At 35.6% G+C, this 12,779-nt stretch overlaps 1 protein-coding gene across 1 annotated transcript; it reads left to right on the forward strand.

Annotated features, from left to right (window-relative positions):
• The first annotated feature begins 467 nt into the window (after positions 1-467).
• On the forward strand, positions 468-12,259 carry sgcg (sarcoglycan, gamma). The gene is made up of 8 exons (XM_053507522.1): positions 468-900; positions 5,867-6,061; positions 6,183-6,284; positions 6,986-7,073; positions 7,309-7,425; positions 9,613-9,685; positions 10,245-10,368; positions 11,398-12,259. Exons 2-8 carry the CDS (start codon positions 5,867-5,869, stop codon positions 11,572-11,574), a joined length of 876 nt encoding a protein of 291 aa, XP_053363497.1. The 5' UTR covers positions 468-900; the 3' UTR covers positions 11,575-12,259.
• Positions 12,260-12,779: the final 520 nt, after the last annotated feature.

Here is a 12,779-nt window from a genome sequence, read left to right on the forward strand (position 1 = left end):
CTCTGGATCTTTAAGGTATCATTGTTACACCCTATTGTGCTAACCACGATGAAGGAATTTGCCTACAGTATATATAACTTGACAGTGCTCACCATTACAAATGAAATTAATTTGAATTAACTTAATTATTCATTATTACAAATTTTATTTCTGCGTTGTGTAGCATTCTGGTGCTAGCCCTTATTTTGTGTGTTTTTTCAACACTTTTGATGGAAAAGGTATTCAGTATGAATACTTACAGTATGGAAAAGGAAATTCAGACTCCTGCATGAAAGACAACACAAAGGCAAATTCTGCATAACAACCCTTCTGACTCTGCCAATACTATCCCCATTGCACACACTTCTATTAATATACCCTCTAGTTTTAGAATGACCTGTCTCATCATTCACCAGCTCTCCCAATGGGATGGCTCTTTTTCTCAGACAGTAAAGCTATTTGGAAGACCAGACCCTTATTAGAGATGCACAAACTTCACTTGGCGGACCAGAACTCATGCTTAGAGAGTGACTCACAGATGTGTCTGAGCCAGAACAGCGGCATGTATCTGACTGTTCTTTCCACTCTTTTCCTCTCTCCTGTGGAGACACACTGAACCTCTCAGTAACACAGTCTCAGTACTGAAGCCACACTATACTCAAAAGGGTGTTCTGCCGATCTGTTGTATAGCTACGAAAAGTTGATCCGAAATTGGAAGAATGAGAAGAGAGAATGTTGAGAGGCGGAAGTGGAGTTGAGTTGCTTCTCTTCATGTTTGGCTGGAGCTGATCCAGAATCAGATTTATGAGAGGCAGCTGCTGAGGGCTTGACAGACAGACGAGTGCAGGGATTCCTGTGTTGCTGCTGCCGCTGCACAGAGGACGGACAGGCTGTGTGTGAGTGAACAACACAGTAGCAAGGGTAAGCAACGTTTCCAATTTTATCCTGTTCTTTCATTTATTGTGGCTATAAAATCCTGTTACAGTATATTGTCTGGTATGACTTATGCGACAATGCTTTGCTGAAAATCATATCTGTCTTGGATTTCTTCTCTAAGTACCTCTGGTAATGCTTGTGTTAAAATATAAATAGTGTTTAATTTTTTTTTCCATTTTTCCTCTAAAAAATGTTTCCATAAATGGAGAATATTGCACTTTTTAAAAAATATGGGACTGTTTTTTTTGTGTGACTGTTTGCTTGCATGCCATTCACGAGACATTACTGTAAACACTTTTTCTGTATTTTAGTTTCCTTTAACATTAGACGACCAGGCTTACTGCCTATTTTTAGCGGTGTGTGCCATTACAATGTAGTGGAGTTATGCAGACATGATTAGACCAAGGGGGTGAAACTTCATAAAGCTTGAGCACTTATCTCATTCTCTATTGAGTGCAGTTTTCTCTTCTCATTACTAGTATCCTCCAGCAATTCCGAACAGACGAGAGAAATTTAAACCTCCACAAGCCTTCATGGTATTTCATCAGGTCAGCTTTTTACACCACAAGAAGCCTGGAATCTCAATTAATGTTCTGACTTGGTGGTGGTTTTAAAAGACAATATGTAGTGGGTGTTACAGTGTTCTCATCTTGGAGAAAAATCTATGATAATGTGAATGAAAAAAAGAAAGCACAGTGATTGAGAAATAAATCAGAAAACTAGGAGCAGTACAGTATGTTACTGGCTATGTCTTCAAGTTGAGTTTGGAAATAGCAAGCTATTCAGCGTCTCAATACATAGTTGGATAATGTGGATTGGATTTATTCACATATACAAGGCTATTAGTCTCTAAGGAAATAGTGGAAAAAGCGAGAACAAGTCCAAAACAAAGTAATGTTTGGAGAAGTTGCCATGGAAAGATTGGTTTTAAATTTGTAGGTTTCAGTCCTGCCTCATTTTTTCCCCACACCACAGTGTATTCATTTCAGACCTTAGTACTCTGTTTCATGCCTGTTACAAAACTTTACAATTGTGATATGCTACAGAGGAAGGCAATTTCCTGGCAAAAGCTTGGCTGGTCCATTTATTGCAGAAGGTCCACCCCTGAGGTGATTCTTTTTGTGTATTGTTTAATTGAAAATATTTATCATTGTTGGATATGGAAAGCATGTGTGACAGGTCCTGAGGAGAGCCTGGATCCTGCTGAAGAGAGATACTTCATATCCAGTGGGCCAGTCCAATTTGTTTTCCTGTGCTACCTTAGAACAGCCAGAAATGCATTTTTTTTTTTTTTTTTTTTTTTTTGCTCATTTACTTGATAGCATTTATTGTCTCCTCTAAAACATCTCTACTTGCAGTAAAAAAAAGGGGGGAAGGTAGACTGCAAACATTTAGGCTGTGGAGAAACCATTTATGTTATGGAGGAAGCCTGATAAAGCATCTGTTCCTGTCATAAGAGAATTATGAATGCACAATTTAAAAGCTGAGGGTGAAAAATGTGCTTATTGCGACAACTTTGGTACAGTCATAAAGTTTTTACTTTATATAGGGACACTTGGGTTTGTGACTGAACAGAGGGGTCATTAATTATAAACGATTGACTCACAGTGCTTTAAGAGGCATTTTCTTACTGAATGTGCGGTTCATGTATACAGCAGCACATGGACTATATCTGTTTACTCAAAATGTCTAAACAGACGCAAAGAGAATTACTAAATAGTTTTCTGTTTTCATGACATAAAACCCAACTAGATTGATGCATATTGATGTACTCAATATCAGGCACAATGTCACGATGCACATATTTTACTATTCACCAGTTAAATTACCCAATATTTTCACTGTCATTTCTGCTATATAAAATTTGTAATAAAAACATTAATTCTTCAAATTTAATCACTTCTGGACACCCATGTTTTATTTCTTTAATAAAGTGATTCTGGTTTAACATTATTCATAATAAAAGGCTCGCTGTGACTATTTGGATAGATATGAGAAACGTACCCTTGCTTGTTATTTTAAAACAAAGACTTACTGTATGAAGAATTAAGGTGAAAACATTAGAACTTATTAGGCATGGGTTAAGGAATTTGGCAGTACGCATCACAAGCTAGCTTCAAGACATACTTTTGTCAATATCTAAACCAAACCATTGAAACATATGATAAAACACAGTCATTTCATTAGTGATCTGTCATATACAGTAAACAGTACAACATGTTTCTCCTTTTTGCTTTTTTTTATTTATTTAAAAAAGCATTGGACCCAGAGCCAGCCACACATCATAAACAGAGACATCAAAAATATAATCTAAAGCAGATGTTTACAGCTCAAATGTCTAAACCCAACAGAATTAGAAGCTACAAAAAATACACAAACATCAGGAATTAGGAGAACAACAGAAACGGGAAAACATAGACAAACATCGAAGAACACAGAGTAGAAATTATGTATATAACATTAACACATATAATCTACACATACACCGATCAGCCTAACATTAACACAACTTCTACTGAATAAAAGTGATCAATCATATACCAGTAAACGAACCTGATGCATGGAGGACCCACCCCTAAACAAACAGCATCCAAAGGATCTCCCACTAACATTAAGCTTCCAGATATATCAGGTCTTTGGGAAAAGCATGTCATTTTCTTGGCCTTCCCTGGTTGGTAGGAGCCTTAATAGGAGACTAACCTAACAAAAATCTGGATGGAAATGGTCTACAACTAAATTAGGCAGAGAAACATGGAAAAATCCCTAAATTAAATAATAAATCAATGAATTTCAATTATATCTGGTGACTGACTTTCTAAACTGTTTCATTGTAAATCCTAACTATTTTCCCCCCTTTATTGGGCTATAAGTATATCATTGTGGGTCATTGATCAGATATGTGTCTCTGTAAATTAACAGATTTTTTCTGTAGATTTCTCAATTTATTCTGCTGCTCTATTCTGAAGCAGCCATGAAAGCACCCTGCACCACTAAAAAGGTTTTATATATATATATTTTTTTTTTTGTCTGCACATGCTACTATAATTAATATATAGACATATATATATATATATATATATATATATATATATATATATATATATATATATATATACACTCACCTAAAGGATTATTAGGAACACCTGTTCAATTTTTCATTAATGCAATTATCTAATCAACCAATCACATGGCAGTGTGTGTGGTCCTGGTCAAGACAATCTCCTGACTGAATCTCCAAACTGAATGTCAGAATGGGATAGAAAGGTGATTTAAGCAATTTTGAGCGTGACATGGTTGTTGGTGCCAGACGGGCCGGTCTAAGTATTTCACAATCTGCTCAGTTACTGGGATTTTCACGCACAACCATTTCTTTTTCGTGTGAAAAGGGAAAAACATCCAGTATGTGGCAGTCCTGTGGGCGAAAATGCCTTGTTGATGCTAGAGGTCAGAGGAGAATGGGCCGACTGATTCAAGTTGATGGAAGAGCAACTTTGACTGAAATAACGACTCATTACATCCGAGGTATGCAGCAAAGCATTTGTGAAGCCACAACACGCACAACCTTGAGGCGGATGGGCTACAACAGCAGAAGACCCCACCGGGTACCACTTATCTCCACTACAAATAGGAAAAAGACGCTACAATTTGCACGAGCTCACCAAAATTGGACAGTTGAAGACTGGAAAAATGTTGCCTGGTCTGATGAGTCTCGATATCTGTTAAGACATTCAAATGGTAGAGTCAGAATTTGGCGTAAACAGAATGAGAACATGGATCCATCATGCCTTGTTACCACTGTGCAGGCTGGTGGTGGTGGTGTAATAGTGTGGGGGATGTTTTCTTGGCACACTTTAGGCCCCTTAGTGCCAATTGGGCATCGTTTAAATGCCACGGGCTACCTGAGCATTGTTTCTGACCATGTCCATCCCTTTATGAACATCATGTACCCATCCTCTGATGGCTACTTCCAGCAGGATAATGCACCATGTCACAAAGCTCGAATCATTTCGAATTGGTTTCTTGAACATGACAATGAGTTCACTGTCTCCAGATCTCAACCCAATAGAGCATCTTTGGGATGTGGTGGAATGGAAAAATCTCTATCAACTGCAAGATGCTATCCTATCAATATGGGCCAACATTTCTAAAGAATGCTTTCAGCACCTTGTTGAATCAATGCCACGTAGAATTAAGGCAGTTCTGAAGGTGAAAGGGGGACAAACACCGTATTAGTATGCTCTTCCTAATAATCCTTTAGGTGGGTGTATATTATAGTAGCATGTGCAGATAAAACAAAACACAGGACAAGTACACTCTTTGAAAATCCCGAAATTTTAAGGATTTTTTTAAGGTTATCCTTCTGGCAGACCCCTTAAAAGTTCTATGAACTGCAGAGCCATTATCATCTATCTGCCCTTAATGTTTGTGGGATAAAATGGTTTCTTCAGGTAACAGCAACTAAATAAAATTCTTCAAAATAGCACCTTTTCCAAGTGCTACCATGCTCCTGGCAAACTACCTTTTATGAGATTTATTTTCAAACCTAAAATGTCACACAGCAGGTCTAAATAGCCCTTGGATACATCTAACTAGTAGAACAAGTTGTATTAGAGAAAGAGTAGACACAAGAGTGTGTGGAGAATGATAATTATGATTCTTAATGGTCATAGGTCTGAATATGACATACAGAATATAAATCAAGTATAGAAAGAATGAATTCATTCATTGATCTTTCGTTACTCCTGGAACTATGTAGCTGTTTTAAATTAGAACATGAATTTGTTTATATTTTGGGAAATAGTCCATTTATCCAAGACAAATCCAAGGAAAAACTGTCTCATATTTCTTGTTGAGACAGACGCATACAGTATATTGCCATTGCATTACACCCTTACTACACATCTGCTCACATGAATACACTAATTCTTTTTACATTTTCCATTCTCTGCAGATGGTACGTGAACAATACATCAGCAGTACAGATGAGTCTGGTGTGCCGACACCAGTTACTGACTCCATCTATAAGATTGGCATCTATGGATGGAGGAAACGTTGCCTTTATTTATTTGTCTTGCTTCTCATCATCATCCTGGTGGTGAATTTTGGCCTTACAATCTGGATACTGAGAGTGATGTGGTTCAATACGGTAAGAAGCATTTTAGCACTGTTTTTATCACTACTTACAGTGTAATATGTATTTCATACCACATCATAAACAATTAAATACTTATTCGGAAACAGTATAAGATGATTTTTATTTTTTGCAGGAAGGCATGGGATACCTCCAGGTCAAAGAAGATGGGGTGAGGTTGGAGGGAGAGTCTGAGTTCCTTTTCCCACTTTATGCTGAAGAGATTGACTCCAGAGAGGTACCATAAACCTTTTCTCTGTACACAAATGTACACTTGCCGAGTTTATATCCTAATTAAACAGAATTAAGACAGGTCCTTACATTTATGGCTATAACAGGATATAGCCAAGTTAAATGTCCTTAGGTTGTTAGTCTAAGTGGTGTTTTCAGTTGATTATGGTTGTGTTTGATGGGTGCAGACATTTGCTGATGATAATTTCTCTTAGTGAGGTAAAAGTCCCAAAATTGTGAAAGCAGAATTAACCAGAGACTTTTTAGAAAATGGTGTTATATGTGCCATATGGTGCCATTTCTTTACACAGAAAGAGGATTATGTACATCCTTTAATCTCACCTCTTTCCCTTTCTGCTCACATTGCTGGTTTTAGAAACGAGTTTGTGGCTTGTAGCAGCTGGGAACATTTATTATTTGTTCCTGTGGCTAACAGGCCATGGTTTCAGCATCTTCTGTTTATCTTTGAGCACACACTTAATTAAAATTGAAGAGTTTGCCCTTTGGGGATCCAAACAGCCTCATAACTATCAACTGAATTAAAATTGTTCCAGTTACTTGAATTAAAATAATGTGTTTGTTAATTTATGCATGCAAATAATTTGGTCTGTTCAACTATTTTCCAAGAAGTGTGGGAAATGTTGCACATGATTCACCTTTCCAAATCTATGTACTAACATTCTTACTGATGCTACTCTTCTCTTTTAGGACTCAGCTCTGCTGGTGCACTCCACTGATAATGTTACACTCAATGCTCGCAATGAAAACGGAGATGTAACTGGAAGCGTGTCTGTAGGTATGAAAGTCTCCCAACATTACTTCACTGTCCTAATGTTTTTTTTTCTTTTTGTATATTTCTCCATGCATCTTGTTTATACATACCCAAAGTCACCTTACCTTGCTTTACCTAAGGTCAAGTTTTTTTTGTCCATTTCTTATACATATAAAGACAAATACATGCCTTAATGCCATATATAAATATAACTCAATTGTGGACTCACATAATTAATCTGGCTTGGGTTACTTCTTAGGTCCAAGTCAAGTCAATGCCTTTGGGCAACATTTTACTGTCAGCTCAAGTGACAAGAATCTGTTTTATGCTGACAACAAAGAAGCGGTTGTGGGAACAGGAAAACTCAGAGTTACAGGTACTTTTACTCATTTGACCTGACACAAATTTACAGTAAAGGTGACTTTGCATGCAATTTCTCTATGAATCTATGTAAATGTGGTAATGTAAACTAACAATCCCCATCATCAGCACTGATCATCCATAAAATGCCTAAATCACTCATTATATTAGCTATTGACACACAAAGGAAGTTACTACTGTGGTGCAGGCAGCATTTCCTGACCGCCACCTATTGCTACTCATCTGAAAAGCCAAACAGTAGCCAATCCATATTTATTTATTTTTACACAATATGGTAAAAGAACCCAGTTTGTGCATTCACTTGCTAATCGACTACAAATAAAAATTGCTAATCTTTAATCTTGCTGTTTTTAATTGCGTGGTTTTTTTTGACTGTAATGTTCAGCTCATAATATAATATACAGTTAGGTAACATGTCTAGCTGAAATTTTTTTGGAGGAGTTGGGGGGCTGTACCACAGTGCGAGTAATTCAGTACTACCCAACCCACTATATGCAATGCTACCTAATTCATTTGTTTCTTATCGCATCAGAATTTGCCAAAATTGTACTTCTTCAGTAAAACACACACATTTTCTTTGGAGTTTCTCATACAGTACTTTGCACCAGTTGTAATCTGGGTTAACATGAATAATTCAGGAGTTTTCAAATTTAGTGTCTGGTGAATTAAAATATTCATAATAGGCATCTTAAATTATAATTTAAAAAATGGTAGCAGTTAAAAAAAAAAAAAAGTGCAACAGGCATAAACTGGATCAGGCTAAACTTAGAAACGAGAAAACAAACAAGGTCAAAACCAAAAAAAATCAAGCAAGTAACAAAAGGCTTGGTAATGACACTGGAACTAGTCACAGAGAGTGAGTCTCTTTTATCACTGTCTCAGGTGTGTTCGCATTCAGGAGAGCCGGAGTGTTGGTGTTGTAGTTCTTGTTAATTGTAGTTCTGACACATTGTAAGGCTCACATTCATAAATATTCTGTTCTCCTTGACAGCCTTGTCTCAGTTCAGGTTTAGTAGTCTAATTACATAATTAGTGGATGGTAGCTCAGACAGGCTTATTATTATGGGGTCACTCCTCACGCTTTTTGCTCTTGACTCAAATTTTAAAATCTTTTAACCATAAATTATATATATAAAAAAAGATTTTTATGCTTATGTGCTGATCCAACTCATCCACATAAAGGCCAATGTAATATTCAATGTATGTTCATGACATGAGATTGCATTGTAGCTGGACTGTTTTTCCCTTTGACTTCCATCAGTCATGTTCACACACACAAGAAGTCAGTACAAAGGCTTCAGGCTTTAACAATATCCATCTTATATTTCATGACACATTGTTGCAATGGATTATACATCAATACCATATTACCATCCAAACAGCCTTGAGCTACTAAGTCTTTTACCCTTATTTTATAAGATCGACTCTTAGCAGGCAGGCATCACCCATGTTTCATCAATCACATATTATTAGAAACCATTACATTTTGGCCAAAAGTGATACTAGAGGATACAATGGTCCTGTGCTTTAGTGCCAAATGACAAAAAACAGTTAAGCTGTCAGTGAGGAAAGAATGTGGTCCTTAACAGTCGCATAGACCTTATAGTGCTTATATATATATATATATATATATATATATATATATATATATATATATATATATATATATATAGTTAGTTAGTTAGTTAGTTAGTTCAATTCTCAACTTAAAAGAAGAGATTGGGTCAAAATCTTGTGGACATCATTAGCACACACATTGACATTCATAGACATCTAGAAGCAATCTACCTACCAACATTTAAAATAGAAAAATCTGCCTGGTCTGTTTGAACCTGGGCTTGGGATTCTGTCTGTACAGAGTTTTTGTACATGTTATAAAAATAAGAAATAATTACTGGCTAATTATGTCCAAGTCTACAAATCCATGAAAATAACTACAAGTTATGGAAACACATTTGAAATTCCATGTTTAGTCATGGCTTATTATTCAGTTACTTGTTTTAAACCTTATTATTTAGTAAATACAGTGGATGTGTAGTTAGCATGACAAAATAAAATAAAATAAAAATTAAAATTGCAAAAAGTTTGCAGGAAATGGCAGGACAAAATATAGTCCAGGTTAAGAGGTTTACTCAGTCCTATTGGGAGAAGCTATTTTACAGCATACTTTTTATTTGTTTAGGACCTCAAGGTGCACTTTTTGAGCACTCTGTTGAGACTCCATTGGTCAAAGCAGAGCCTCTGAGAGACCTTAGGTGAGTGTTTTACCACTGACTGAACTTAAAGCAACCTTTAAATAATAATATTTACTGTAAAAAAGGTAGAAGGATTTTACTTACTATTTTTACAACTAAAAGTGTCATGGCGTCTTGAATGGTTTACATACTGTAGCAAAACATTAATTACGGGAGGGTAATAGTTATTCTGGGAGTTGTTCTGGGAGGGTAATAGTTATTTGCGTTAGATGGTAACTAAGAGCCTTCATTAGTCATCTGGAAATGATCTAAGCTGAAGGAGTTATTTTCTTTTTCCTGTTAAAGAATCTCTAAATTACAGGCATTAATAAATGAAAGATAATGAGAATCAGTATGAATCTCAAATGTCAGATTGTATTATTTATCATTAATTTTATTACTTGTTTGCTTTTAAATCCTTGAAATGCAATATTAATATACATATGTCATGTAACAGCTCTCCATTTGCCATGAACAGATTGATATGTGGCATGTTGATAATATGTATTCAGTGACTTGATGCCACCTTGTGTATGAAACTTGCATTATTATTTCATCTAATGTCTGCTGTTTCTTTAAGGTTGGAGTCTCCAACACGGTTTTTGAGCATGGAAGCCCCCAAAGGTGTTCATGTCAAAGCCATGGCAGGAAATATAGATGCCGAATCAAGCCTGGATGTTATTTTGCACTCAACCGAGGGTCTTGTAAGTGTACAGTCACAATACTGATGCATTTTAAACATTTCAGTTAATCTAACATAAAAATTTTTACAATTATTTAATATATCACATAGTACGTTGTAAATTACATTTACAGCATTTGGCAGACATTGAATTTGATTATACATTTGTGCAGTTGAGGGTTAAGGGCCTTGCTCAAGGGCCTAACAGTGGCAATTTGGTGGTGCTGGGAATCAAACAGTTTAATAAAATCATTATCTAATTTAATAAAATCAGTTTCACTGGAAATTTTAGTTACTAACAGCAACTCAGATAAAAAGTAGAATCTTTAAAATATTTACATTTATTTTACATATGTTTCTGAGTATTTATGTCCCCACCTACTGTAACTTGAACCCATAAAAGATCAGACTTATTTCTCCAAATTATGGGGCATATAACATAGACCAAATGGGCGACAAGGAACACATTTTGAAATGGTATTTTTTCCTGTCAATTTTAGGGTTAAAATCCCTATGTGGCATATGCCACAGCGATATTTTTTCTAATTAGATACTTTGAGTAATAAAAACAAGCTTTTAAAAAAATTTGCTAGTTTTGTCACATGTGCTTCTCACGCACTCCACCATTTTGGAAATGATGTCATACCGTAGGTACACATAATCATTACAAGACTGCCCCATTTCATTAGATGTCACCAAGGGCTTCTTAAAATCAGGGATAAAACGGAATAAAGGAACTTTACTTTCTGTCAGCATAGGTGTGTATACATTTAAGCTGGCATTTGAGTCTGAGCACTTGCTTCAGGAGAGACGAGATTATGAAAAGAAAATTTTTATGTGTTGAAATACCAATCTAAAAATAGTGTCAAATTTAGAATCTGAAATATTTAAGATATTGTGCATTTACCTTTTACTTTTAATATTTTACAAATGAAAATGTGGTCCCAGACTGTTTGTCCCCAATGTATATCTGTATTTCACCAGAAAAGAAAAAAAGGTTCTGTACCATACCATACTGTTTTCATCATGCTTTCATTCCTATATGATGCAGCTGGTTTTAGATGCTGAGACCATTCGTCTTCCAAAGTTACCCATGGGTGAAGCAGGATCACCAGGTGACTCTCAGGGGCTGTACAACTTGTTTGAAGTTTGTGTGTGCCCCAGTGGCAAGCTGTTCCTCTCCAGAGCTGGTCTCTCCTCTACTTGCAGTGATAGCCAGGAGTGCTGAAGTCCATAGCATCTGTAGACTGAAGTTATAATGATTTGGTTCGCGTTCTCCTGCTGAATCTTCTACAGAGGGCTCTTGTTTCAAGTGGAACATTGACTTAACATGAAAATAGCAGGAAGCACATCATTCTCAGGTGGCCATAATTTTATCTTGAGTACTATTTCATTGTCACCAATACTGGCAATACCATTGTTTGTGAGTGGTAATTATCTTTCACTTTTATATTTTTTTGTTTCTTTAATACCAAACTAGGCTGGGCAACAAGGGGCTGGTCACCAGCATGCATCCTATGCAATATGATTTTATAGTGCAATATGCAAAACTTGTTTAGTAAATATAATGACTTTAAAAGAAGAGCAAGAGCAAAAATATTGTTCCATATATGGAATCTATTCAGCTTAATTTTAGGTGTAGCTGTACTAAATTACCTTTCATAATATGGGCCTTATGCAATTTTACTTAATTTGCATCAGTGTAATTAAAATCAGAGCAGTGTTGAGATTTAAATAAACTAGGATCTGTAAAACATTTCTTTGTTTGCAAAAATGAAGATGGTCCAAGTAAATCCAGCCACAACATATCTTTTTGGTTATTTGAATGATTAGTTTTGATGTGTTTTTGGTTATTATTTGAGTAACAAAAAAAATTTGATTTTTGTGTGTGTTAATAAAGTATTTGATTTTCACCTTGGTTGATTCAGATTCCACATTTTAGCTTCATAAAAGGTATTACATGCAATGGCTTTATTTTCTATATATGTGGTTAACTATATACTGTAGATTATCTGAAATGGCAAGCTATGTGGTCATCAACTAAAACAATATATTCAAGTAAAGCACAATATAAAATGCATTGTATATACACATTCAATTGCCTACCTGTTATTAAGGGAATGTTGGTACAACTAGTCCTACTTCATACATCAGTAAATACTGACTCCAATCATATTGAAAAGTAAAAAGACTATGAACATATGATTATGATGTTCAATCTGAATTAAGATAACTTGGTTCTACTTGTAACCAAAGAGGACGGGAAAGGGAAGCATTCCGCTGCAGGTGCTGTTTAAGAATAGAAGCAAGTGTATAACCCTTAAGATTATTATAAGATTCTGATTATCTTCTAATTTGTATAATTAATAAAACAAATATTACTTTATATGTTAAAGTTAAATGATGAGACACTTCTACTACATTTTTGATGTA

The sequence above is a fragment of the Clarias gariepinus genome, chromosome 11 (assembly GCF_024256425.1).
Source record: "Clarias gariepinus isolate MV-2021 ecotype Netherlands chromosome 11, CGAR_prim_01v2, whole genome shotgun sequence".
Taxonomy (NCBI): domain Eukaryota; kingdom Metazoa; phylum Chordata; class Actinopteri; order Siluriformes; family Clariidae; genus Clarias; species Clarias gariepinus.